Source organism: Camelus dromedarius, chromosome 36 (genome assembly GCF_036321535.1).
Source record: "Camelus dromedarius isolate mCamDro1 chromosome 36, mCamDro1.pat, whole genome shotgun sequence".
NCBI lineage: Eukaryota > Metazoa > Chordata > Mammalia > Artiodactyla > Camelidae > Camelus > Camelus dromedarius.
This window is the reverse complement of record NC_087471.1, coordinates 2,245,784-2,258,246: the sequence shown is the minus strand read 5'-3', so window position 1 is coordinate 2,258,246 and position 12,463 is coordinate 2,245,784. Positions and strand designations below refer to the sequence as shown.

Genomic DNA, 12,463 nt, shown 5'->3' with positions numbered 1-12,463 from the left:
AAGCCGGCACACTTCGGCCAGGCAAGTGGAATCTGGAACAGTCGGGGGTGCTGCGGGGGGCGAAGGCTCAGGGGCGTGGCGAGGACTCAGGGGCGGGGCGAGGACTCAGGGGCGGGGCCTGGCGCGAGAGCGAGGCTTAGGGGGCGTGACTAGGGAAAAGGACTGCCTTGGGTAGGGGCGGGGTCTGGGCGTGGCCTGCGGCGTGCGCGCGGCGGGGGCGGGGCAGCAGCCGCAGGCCCACGCCGTAAACAGACAACATGGCGGCGGCGGCGGCGGCGGCACCGGGGGCCTTGGGCACTTTGCAGGCCGGCCGCGCCCGCTTGGTGGCCGCTTGCTGTGCGCGGCTCGGCCCCGGGTGGAGGCTGCCCGGCCCCTGGACGGGCCCGCGGGCCGGCCCGGCGACCTGGGCGCGGGGCTGGACGCCCGCCATCGGGGGACCGGCCTCGCGGAGGGGCTTCGGCTCCGAGGTGAAGACGGAGGACGAGCTGCGGGTGCGGCACCTGGAGGAGGAGAACCGAGGTGAGGGGCGCGAGGCGGGCGGCCGCCGGCCCCGGGAAGGGGTCGCCAGGTCGAGCGTCCGGGCTGACGCCAGCGCCCGCGGGGAGGCCTGGGGGCCCTCCCCTCCCCCACCCCGGCGGCCCTCCCCTCCCCCACCCCGGCGGCGCGCTGTCGGGGGCGCTCGGGCCGGCCGCGCCCTGCGGACGGCTCACCTGTGCCAAGGTCGGCGGACCCGCTGCGTGCGAGCTCCGCTTCCAGATTCTGTTCTCGCTCCGTGCTTGCTTTCTGTCAGCTCAGACATCAGGGGGAGAGTTTCAGAAGCTGCAGTGAGAATGCACTTTATTGATTATTCTGAATAGTCCTCAGTTTAAAGCTGTTCCTCTGAAACAAATTTTCCCCTTGCCCATTTTGTCTTAGAAAGTAAGTTTGGTGGACGAGTCCATTTCATTTAAACCATTTTGAGCATTCTGTTTTTCCTTTCTGCTCTTCCGGCTACCTTGCTGAGCTCTGGGGGACGTAATTGTGCACGGTCTTGTTCTTGCCTTTGAGCCACCTTCCGTGGGAGGAGACTGATGCATTAGCGATACGATACAGTGGGAGGAAGGGCTGTGATAGAGGGGGTGTGCCTTTCGGCGGGATAACCGCTAAAGCTCAGTTCCTTTCACTTGCCTTGTTGGAGAAAGCCAAGTGGGTCATGAAAGATGGAAACAGCAGTTTGCCAGAGGAGCAGACATTTAATTTTGACACGCAGTTACTGAGCACCAAGAATCCGTTAAGCAGAAGTTCAGAATGAGTTAAGTCATGATTCCTACCTATATGCAACTGCTAGTGTAGTGAGGAAGATGCTGGTAATGAAAAGGCTGTGCTAACTTTAAAGGCTTGGTGAGAGCAGAGGGCTGGACTACGCCCAAGGGGAGATTGGAAGACTCCAGAGGGGCGATTTCTGAGGGTCAGGTTTGGGTTTTGCCAGATGAAAAGGGTTCCAAGGCATTCCTTGCAATGGAATTTGACATTAGTCAGGGTTCTTAGACAGACTTCTCTGTGCTTCAACTTTCTTATGTGTAAAATCGGGAAAAAAAAATACGAACTTTGTATGCCTGCTGTGGACATTAGATGACAGCGTTCGTATAAATTGCACACTCAGTGTCTAACTCATAGGGGGTACTCCGGAGGATGATGAGTTATTTTATTTGTTTATTATTATTCCAGGCCAGAGACAAGAGCATGGGCAAAGGCACGGAGCGTGAACATGTGTGGTGTTTTGGGGCAGTAGCGTAAGGCAGTGTGACTGCTACAGCATGACAGGCAGAATATTGAGAAATTCAGCTGGGAAGTAGGCGGGCAGTTGGGCGTTTAGAGCTGTGTATTTCAGTTACACTAGGTGTGCTGACAGTGCATCGGATGCAAAGGCATTTCAGGTACAGCTAGTAATGTGCACCATGTTCTGTGTTTTCTTTTTTTTTTTATCTTTATGACTTAAATAATTGCAAATTGAAAGTAAATTTTCATCAAGTATCTGGGAAGTCTTTAAATTAGGACCCAGATGGATCAAAGAGAAGAAATCAGAGAATACAAGACTACTTAGTACATTCAGAATGTTTTCAGTTACTTGAAATGTAGAAATCAGCCATTAGGAGATAAAGTTTCTTAGGAAAACTGACCCAGGTTCCTTTCAGGATTGGCAAGATGACAGGTCAGTCCTGGCTCTTGGCTAACATTATATATCCTTCGCTTTGCTTTGCTGTCAGACCAGCAGTGAGCAGCGCAAAGAACATTAGGTCACGGATACTGCAGGTGAGGGAGTCTCCCAGATGCCTTTGCTTCCTGTTAGAGGCCAGTCCAAAATCCGGTGCTCTCAGCAGCCTGCAGGGGATATGAGAGCTCTCCCAGGTTGGAGGAGCCCCAGGCTGGTCTCTGCCCTGTATCCCTCTTAGACTGGTGGAGGTGGGTAAGTGCGTGCAGAACACATCGGCCCTTACCTTTTCCTGCTCTTTTTATGTGTCTGTGCTTTTGCACACACCTCCTGGAATGACTTCTCCCTTCTCCCTGCCAACCTTCTCCCAGTCTGGCAGGCTTCTGCTCGTAAGTGTGACCCATTTCAAAGATCATTTTTGTGAGCTATGTACCAGCTTCTGGCAGAAGTAGAGCAAATGATCAAGTGCATAGTGCACGCCATCCTTGGTGCCTGCGCCTTCCTCGTCGTTCCCACCTAGCTTATCATCAGGTCTTCCCCAGTGCCTTTGTATCTTTCCGCTTTTTCTCCATGCTTTCCTTTATCAACACCACTCTCGTCCAAGCTTGTATCATCTCTCAGGTGGGCTGTTGCAGAGGAAGACGAGTCTTCCTACTTGCTCTTTTTTTTTTTCCAAACAGGTTGATTCCATTCATATGCTTTTCTCACGTTTTAAAAGATATGTTTTTGAATATTTTATAGCATGTGAATTCTGGCTCAACAAAGTGATATATTTAGATAGATGTGTATATTTTAAAATCTTTATTGAGATTGATTCATATATAAAATTAAAAGTGTACAATTGTTTTTAGTGTATTTACAGAGTTGTGCAACCATCACCACAATCCAATTTTAGAACATCTTTATCAATCCAGAAAGAAACCCTGTCCTCTTTAGCAGTGACTCCCCATTCTCATACTCCGTCTCCCCACAAAATAAGACCCATTTGTCGTCTACTTTGTTTCTTCAGTTTTTCTACTTTGGATGTTTCACGTGAAGAAATCATATGTGGTTATTTGTGGCTTCTTTCACTGAGCATTATGTTTTCAAGGCTGTATCACTTTGTGGCATGTGTCAGTAAGTACTTCATTTCTTTTTATGGCTGAATAATATTTCATTGTTTGGATTATCTGTTCATTCATGTACATTTGCGTCATTTCCACTTTTTGGGTCTTGTGAACAATCCTGCTTAGAACGTTCATATATAAATTTTTAGGACATTCTTGTTTTAAAATTTCCACTTAGGGGTGGAATTGCTGGGTCATGTTGTAATTGTAATTTTATGGTGAACATTTTGAGAAACTACTAAACTTTTCCAAAGTGGCTGCAGCATTTTATATTCCTATCAGCAAAATATAAGAGCTCTGATTTCTTCACATCATGACCAGTACTTGTTTGGGTTTTTGATCATAGCCATCCGGGTATGTGTGAGGTGGCATCTCACTGTGGCTTTGATTTGGATTTCCTAGTGGTTAAAGATGTTGAGTATCTTTTCATGTGCTCATTTGGCCATGTGTGTATCTACTTTAGAGAAGTGTCTTTTCATATCCTTTTTAATTGGGTTGTTTGTCTTTTTGTTTTGAATTGTAAGAGTTCTTTATTTACACTGGAAATTAAGTCCCTAATCAGATACATGATTTGCGTAACTTTTCTCCTGTTCTGTGGGTTGTCTTTTCACTTTATTAATGGTGTATTTCGAAGAACCTAGGATTTTAATGATGTATGATGTCCAATTTGTTGGCTTCTTTATTGGCTGAGCTTTTGGACCATATGTAAAACACTGTTGTCTGATCCAAGGTCACAAAGATTTATAACAGTTTTCTTCTAAGAGTTTTATGATTTTAGCTTGTCAGTGCTTTTGTCTGTAATCAATTTAGAGTTAGCTTCTGTATATGGTGTGAAGTAAGAGGTTAACTTCATTCTTTTGCTTTGGATATTCAGTGTCTCAGAACTATTGAATAAACTGTTCTTTCACGAATTGTGTTGGCACCTCCTTTGAAAATTAATGGACCTTAAACATAAGAGTTTATTTCTGGACTTTCAGTTCTATTCCAATTATCTACATGCCTATCTGTATGCCAGTACCATTTCTGAAGAATTTACCAGAATTTCTGAAAAATTCTCAGTTTTCTCAAGAAAGTCAAATCCACTGGCATCTTGATAGGGATGCATTGAATAGTCAGATCAATTTGGGGAAAGTTGCCTTCTAAACAATGTTAAGTTTTCCATTTCATGAACATGGAATATCTTCATTCAACAGCAGTTTGTAGTTTTCAGTGTACAAGACTCGCACTGCTTTTAAATTTATTTCTAACTATTTCATTCTGTTTGGATACTGTTGTAAATGGAATTGTTCTGTGTTTTGTTTTCAGATTGTTCACTGCTAGTGTATAGGAATACAGTTGTTTTTGTATGTTGAGCTTATATCATACAACTTTGCTGAACTTGCTTGTTTGTTCTCTTAGTTTTTTAGTAGATTCCTTAATATTTTCTATATGCAAGATCCATGTCACCTGCGCATAGAAGAGGTTTTGCTTATTCTCTCCCAATCTAGATGTCTTTTATTTCTTTCTTTTGCCTAAATCTCCCTCATTGGAGTCTCCATTACAGTATTGAATAAAAGCATCAGGAACAGACATCCTGGTCTTGTTCCTGATCTTGAGGGGAAAGCCTTCAGTGTTTCACCACTAAGTATGACGTTAGCTATGGGTTTTTTGTAGATGTGCCTTATCAGGTTGAAGAAGCCTCTATTCATCGTTTTTTTTTTTAATCCTGTTGAATTTTGTCAGATTCTTTTTCTTTATCTATTGGCGGTATTTGTGTGACTTTTCTTATTTAACCTACTTATATGATGGGTTACATTAATGGATTTTCAAATATTGAACCAGTGTCGCGCACCTGGAACAAACCCGACTTGATTGTGGGGTGTAATTTGTTTTATTCATTGCTGGATTTGTTTGGCTAATATTTTGTTTAGGAGTTTTACGTTTATGTTGGTGAGAGAGAGTGGTCTTTAGTTTTCCATTCTTGTGATGTCTTTGCCCAGTTTTGGTAGAAGGGTAATGCTGGCTTCACAGAATGAGCTAGGAAGCGCTCCTCCTGATTCTGTTTTCTGGAAGAGATTGTAGAGAAATTATATCATTTTTTTTTTCCTTTGAACGTTTCGGTAGAATTCACTGGTGACACCACCCGCATCTGATGCCTTCTGTTTGAGAAGCTGATTAATTACCGATTCAGGTTCTTTAATAGCTATAGGCTTGCCCAGTTTATCTGCTTCTCCTTCTGGTACGTTGTGTCTTCTAAGGAACTGGTTCATTTCATCTAAGTTGGCACATTTATTGGCATATGGTTGTTTATAATAGTCCTTTATTATGCTTGTGGTATCAGTGGGATTCAGTAGTGATGAATTTCTGATGTTAGTAAGTTTTATTCATTTCTGATATTAGTAATTTGTATTCTCTCTCTCTCTCTTTTTTTTTCATGGTTAGCTGGGCTAGAGGCTTATCAGTTAACCGTTCCTTTTAAAGAACCAACTTTTGATCTGGTTGATTTTTCTTTACTGATTACCTGTTTTGAATTTTATTGATTTCTGCTGATTTTTATTTTTTTTTAACTTGTTTTAGATTTAATTTGTTCTTTAGTTTCTTAAGGTGGAAGCTTAGATTACCAATCGTAGATGTTTCTTAATATGCACATTCAGTGCTGTGAATTGTCCTCTAAGCACTGCTTTTGCCGCATCACACAAATTTTGATAAGTTGTATTTCCAATTAAATTTAGTTAGAAGTATTTTAAATTTCTCTTGAGATTTCTTCTTTTACCTATATGTTGCTTTGAAGTGCCTTATTTAATCTCCAAGTATTTTGAGATTTTCCTGCTATCTTACTGGTTTCCAGGTTTTTTTCCATTCATCTAGGAGCATACTTCGGTATGATTTCTGTTTTAAATTTGTTAAGGTGTGTTTTTAGCCCAGAATGTGGTCTGTCTTGTGAATATTCATATGAGCTTGGGCAGAATGTGTATTCTGCTGCTGTTGTTGGACGCAGTATTCTATATTCAATTAGATCTAGTACTCAATGAGATCTAGTTGATTTTTGGTGGTGTTCAGTTTTGCTGTACCCTTAACTGATTTTCTGCCTGCTGGGTCTGTCTATAACTGATAGAGACAAGTTGAAATTTGCAGCTATGATAGTGGATTTATTTCTCCTTGTAATTCTATCAGTTTTTAAATCATGCAATTTGATGCTGGATTGTTAGGTGCATACACATTGTGGGTTACTATGTTTTGTTGGGGAAATGACCCCTTCAGCATTATGTAATGCCCCCTTTTATCCCTGAGACTCTTCCTTGTTCTGAGATTTGTTTTCTCTGAAATTAATGTAACTACTCCAGGTTTTCTTTTATTAGTGTTAGCATGGTTTATGTTTCTCCATCTCTTTATTTTTAATCAGTCTGTGTCTTTATATTTAAAGTGAATTTCTTGTACACAACATATATAGTTGGGTCATGTTTTTAATCCATTCTGGCAATGTCTGTCTTTTAATTAATGTATTTTATACCATTCATACTTAAAGTGATTATTGAAATAGTTGGGTTGTTATGTCTTATATTTGTAACTGCTTTAGGATGAACTTTTGATTTCTAGTAAGTCTAAAAACCAGAAGTTTGTTGTGTGTGTGTGTGTGTGTATGTGTGTGTGTGTGTGTGTGTGTGTTTATATTTATTTCCTATTCTGACCACTGAAACAATCTCAAAGGAATGATACCATAATAGCAGTGAACATATCTAATGCCCAGATTTTGGTTTCTAAACACTCTGCCCCCTGAAAGAAACCAGGGCTCTTTGGAGAAATCTCTGATTTTAGGTCCGGAGCAGGGAAATTGAATGGTAAACCTGGATTATCTTTGGGGTCAAAAAGCAAGATAGTGTCCAAATGCTAAAAGGAACGTGTCAGAAGGACATAGGCTTAGAAGAGCTCTCACTGGCCATATATAGGATAATTTGAACATTAAAATGTATAATAGTAGATTATAGCTTATACCTTGAATAAAGAATCCATGAAGTCATGATGATTACTCAAAATACTGGGGGGAGGGAAGAAAGTGTTTTTATTGAAGAATGATGGGGATGATAGAAAATCACCATTTTGAAACCATCAGTGTAAAAAGAAAGGAATTATCACGGCAGTGAGAAATACGGACACTTTCTCTTTTTCCAAGTGGATATCCAGGTGTCCCAACACCATTTCTTTATCTTTATACCCCACTGGTTTGCAGTGCCATTTTTATCATAAGCTGAGTTTCCATCCAGGCTTACTGTTCTCTTCTATGATCTCTGTAGACGCTGCACTTGTGCATTATTTTATGAGTAAAGCTGTGTTGTGTTTTAATGTATTGCAGGGCTGGATACTCCCTCCTTCACCTTTGCTCTTCCTTTTGCTTTGTTTCTTGACTCTTCCTGTAGGGTTATTTTTCCATATGAGTTTTGGAATCTTCATGTCTAGTTTCAGAAGAAGTCCGCTTGATGTGTTTTTTTTTTAATTGGCATTGTGTTGGCTCTAAAATTAGGGAAATATTTGTGTTTCCATTTGTTCAGTTCTTTCTCTCTCCATTTTTTTTTTAAAGGAGGGTTTTAAAAGTGCCTGCCAGGGGGATTTGCCCATTTCTGTTAAGTGTACCTGAAGTCATTCTCCCCGTCTCCTTTCTGGTTGTTGTAAAAATGAGATTTATGACCATGAGGTGTCTTCTAAGTGACTGCCTGTCTTCCTTCTTCCTCCCTCGTCTCCCTCCTCTCTTTCTTCCTTTTTATATGAAGGCTGTTGTTTCTGGATATTAACTTCCTGCCTTTTAAATAATGCTCTTTTGTTTGTGGTAGTGTTTGATTTGATTGTTTGGGGTTTGCTAGGTTTACAGTCATCATCTGTTAATGATTTTCCAAGCTTCTAAAATTTTAGTATTATAAAAATTGCTGCAGTCCCTGTGCATGTCTCCTTCTGTTCCTGTGAAGGAGTTCTGCATTAGTTCAGTGTATTTTTGGTATTGGTTCTGTTTTTGTAGTATTGTAAGGAGGCTGAATTATGTATGTGGTTTATCAAAAGTATTCTGTCAGTGATTATCAGTACTTGGTGTCTTATATGAGATTTGTTAGTGATAATAGTTTAATTATTGAAGTCTACAAAATTTTAAAGTAACACAATATGCTAACGGTAAAAAAAAAAATAAATAAAGCACCATGGAAGGGTGCCACCTCTTCACTTTCAGACCCTTTCATCAGAAGTAAAAACTTTAAACTCATCTTTTGAGTCCTTGTTGTGAATAATGATTTTATTCACTTTCTTATTTGTTTACAGAAAATTATTTTTATAGACAGTATGTGGACTTTTTTTGATATAAGATCAGAAAATATTTGCTATTCTCTTTCTTTCATCTTCTAACCTTCCAATTTCTGTCATTTGTAACTTTGGTTCACATCAAAGTTTATGAGAGTTACATTTTTTCTGTCTTAAAATTATTCAGCGCTTTATCTATAGATTGACTATAAATAGGGGTTACAATATGAGTGATAGTAGTCATGCTGGACCCACCACCTTCAGTGTGTTTCTGGAAGAGCATACGTTTCATCTCCATCCCGCAGCCTGAAGCCTGCGTGCTGTCATCTCTCATCAGAATCTCTGCAGGAGCCACTTGTTTGGAATCCCCCAAAATACTTTTGTTTTTCTTTTTTGTAAATTGGGGTGAAATTTCACACAATGCAAAATCTACCATTTTAACTTTTTAAAGTGTACGCTCAGTGGTTTTTAGTTTATTCACTGTGTTGTACAACTGTCACCGCAGTCTTATTCCAAACACTTCCATTACCTTCAAAACAAACCCATACTCCTTAGTCAGTCATTCCTCATTCCCCTCTCCCCCCGGTTTCCAGAAACTACTAATCTCTATTCTGTCTTTTTGGGTTTGCCTACAGTAGATATTTCATAGAAACAGAATCATATACTATGTGACTTTCTGTGTCTGACTTCTTTCAGCTTAATGTTTTCAGAGTTCTATGTTACAGCATGCGTCAACACTTGATTCCTTTCTATGGCTGAATAATATTCCATTGAATGATTATAGCACATTTTGTTTGTTTTTACTTTTTAGATATTCTGAGTAATGCTACTAAACTCTTGAATACAGTTATTTGCTTGAACATACGTTTCATGTCTCCTGGGTAGATACCTAGGAATAGAATCCTTGGATCGTTTGGTAATTTTTATGCTGAGTTCTTGGGGGAACCACCCAGCTGGTCTCCGTGGGGGCGCACCGCTTTACATTTTCATCACCACTGAATGAGAGTTCCTGTTTCTCCACATCATCATTACCACTTGCTTGTTTGCATTTGTTTAAATTTCAGCTGTCTCACTGGGTGTGAAGGGATACCTCACTGTGGTTTAGATTTGCATTTACCTAATAACAAATGTTGAGTCTCGTTTCATTTGTATATTTTTTTTTGGAGAAATACCTGTCCAAATCCTTTGCCTGTTTTTCAGTTGGGGTGTCTTTTTCTGTGAGTAATAAGAATTCGTTGTATTATCTAGATATTAACCCCATATCAGATTATGATTTGCAGATATTTTCTATTCTGTCAGTTGATTTTTCACTTCCTTGGTAGTTTTGATGAAGTCTGTTATATACATATATATATATATTTTAAAAAATTTATTGTTTGTGCTTTTGTTACCGTAAGATGCTGTTGCCTAATCCAGGGTCATGAAAATTTATACCTATGCTTCCTTCTACGAGTGTTACAGTTTTAGCTCTTTGTTATGTCTTGGGTCTATTTTGAGATAATTTTTTATGTGGTAGAGAGAAGGGCCCAGCTCCGTTCTTTTGTGGGTGAATACTCACTTGTCCCACCACTATTTGTTGCAAAGTCTTGTACCATTGAATGGGCTTAATATCCTTGTTGAAACCAATTGATCACAAATTTTTATTTATTTAGATCTTCCTTAGATTTTTTCATTGATGTTTTGTAGTTTTCAGTGTATAGTCTTGAACTTTCTTGATTAAATTTCTTCTTAAGAATTCTGTTCTTTTTGTTGCTACTACAAATTATTTTCCTAATCTCAGTTTGGGAGTGTTTATTGATAGTGTATAGAGAGAACTGATTTTTGTATATTGGTCTTGTATCATACAACTTTTCTGAGTTCATTTATTAGCTCTAATAGTTTGTGGTGGATTCTTTGGAATTTTCTGTATATAAGATCATGTTATTTGTGAATAGAAATAGTTTTACTTCTTTTTTTCCTATCTTGAATGCCTTTTAATTCTTTTTCTTGCCTTAATGACCCTGGCTAGAATTTCCATTACAACGCTGAATAGGAGTGCTGAGAACAAGCATCCTTATCTAGTTTTTTTTATCTTAACGGGAAGACCTTCAGTTTTTTGACATTAAGTATGATGTTGGTTGTGGGTTTTTTTAATAAATGCCCTTTTTTAGGTTGAGGAAGTTCCCTTCTATTACTAGTTTGTTGAGGTTTTTCTATTTTTTTTTTCTTTTAATCATTAAAGCATGTTGGATTTTGTCAAATGTTTTCTTCTGTATCAGTTGAGGTGATCCTGTGGCTTTAAAATTTTTTCTTTATTTTATTAATGTGGTTTGTTACTTTGATTTTTTTGTGCTGAAACACTCTTCCGTTGCTGGGATAAATCCCTCTTGGTTTAGAAACCTTTTCATACGCTGTTAGTTTTGGTTTGCTAGTATTTTGTTGAGGATTTTTACATCTATATTCATAAGGGATATTAGTCTATAGTCCCCTAGTGTATTCGTGCTTCCTTCTAATCTGTTTTCTACACTGTGGCCTGAGTGATCTTTTTAAAATGGAAATTTGAACACAGAGATACATTTCCCTAGTTTTATAAAAAGCTGTTAGAAACATCACAAACGTACTAAATGGTGAAGTGCTTAGAAACATTTTCATTAAAGGCATTGACAAAATAAGAGACCTTATTATTTTTGCTAATATTGTGTATTGGACTTGAAGTCCTAGCTGAAGTAAAACAGCAAGAGAAGGAAATGAGAAATTAACTTTGGAGCAGAAAATGTAATTGCCAATATTTCTGGGTATTGATTGATTGTCATCTTAGAAAATTGGAGAGAACCACTTATTAAACCTATTAATATTTCATAAATTTTCTGGGGAAAGATCACAGAAAATCTCATTAAACTTTCCACATACTCTCAGTATGTGTTAGAAAATGTAACTGATACAGAAATAAAAGCATTCACCTAAGAGGCAACAAATAGCCTTTGAAGATGCTCAAGTGCCATGTGGAACAGTCTCTTAAGTGTTTGTTGAGGGGAAAAAACCCAAGACCTGAAAATGCGGCTCATTGCACCACGTTCTAAACGGAAGGACTTAATACTTTAAATATATCAGTTTCCTAAATATTAAACAGCAACTTTAACGTAATGCCATTGACTATCCTAACAGTTTATTTTAAATTTCAGCAAACAAGAGTTATGTCTAAGAATATTTAACCCATTTTGAAAAATAGGAACTGATGGGCGTGGTGCTTGCTGTGAATGAGATAACAAAACATAAAATACTGTTCTAATAAAGCAGCGGAGCGTAAGGACTGGAGCAGACCAAGACATTGACAGTAAAACAGAGCAGAGAGTCCAGAAAGTGCCTTTTATAGTTATTTAGTATCCATCTGTTTGGTTTTTGAAATTAGAAGGAAAATAGTGGGCTGTTTTATAGATAGTGCTGGCCAAAATGTTTATGCATTTTAGATAAAATAAAGTTATGAGTCCTGTGGAGTTGACAATAGCAGAAATCAAAGTATTCATAGTATTAGAGAATTGGTTCTAATCACTGGGGTAGAGAAATCTTTCTTAAATTTTAATTTACATAGTTTTGCTTTGTCTTAATTCCCTGTGCAGCTGGTGACGTGACCAATGTCTAATATGGTTTGTTTTGAGAACTAGCAGTGCCTTCCTCAACCCCATTTCCCACACTCCAGAGCCAGTCAACCCTTTAAGACCCTTTGGCTGAGTCTTTTGGGCACATATCACCTTGTTTGAAATAACGTACGTGTGTTTCTACTTCTGGAATTTTCAAATTTAGGTATTATCTCTCTGTTGACTTTTTGCTCCTTTCACACTCCACCACTCGTGTGCTTTCTCTTTTGCCGCCATCCTCACTCCATGGTGCTGTGGTGATTTGGCTATATTCTAGGTCTAAGTAAATGTTG

The 12,463-nt window shown here is 39.2% G+C and overlaps 1 protein-coding gene across 10 annotated transcripts in view; it reads left to right on the top strand.

The window, feature by feature from the left end:
* Window positions 1-247: 247 nt before the first annotated feature.
* The window catches only part of AUH (AU RNA binding methylglutaconyl-CoA hydratase), a 144,962-nt gene continuing 132,746 nt past the window's right edge, over window positions 248-12,463 (top strand). For all 10 annotated transcript variants that reach the window (XR_010379186.1, XR_010379185.1, XM_064482445.1 and 7 more), the window contains exon 1: window positions 248-519. Coding sequence is in view for 8 of the 10 variants with exons in the window: in XM_064482445.1 (XP_064338515.1) it covers window positions 258-519 (262 nt within the window). In the remaining 2 variants the exon portion in view is untranslated. The remainder of the gene's footprint in view (window positions 520-12,463) is intronic.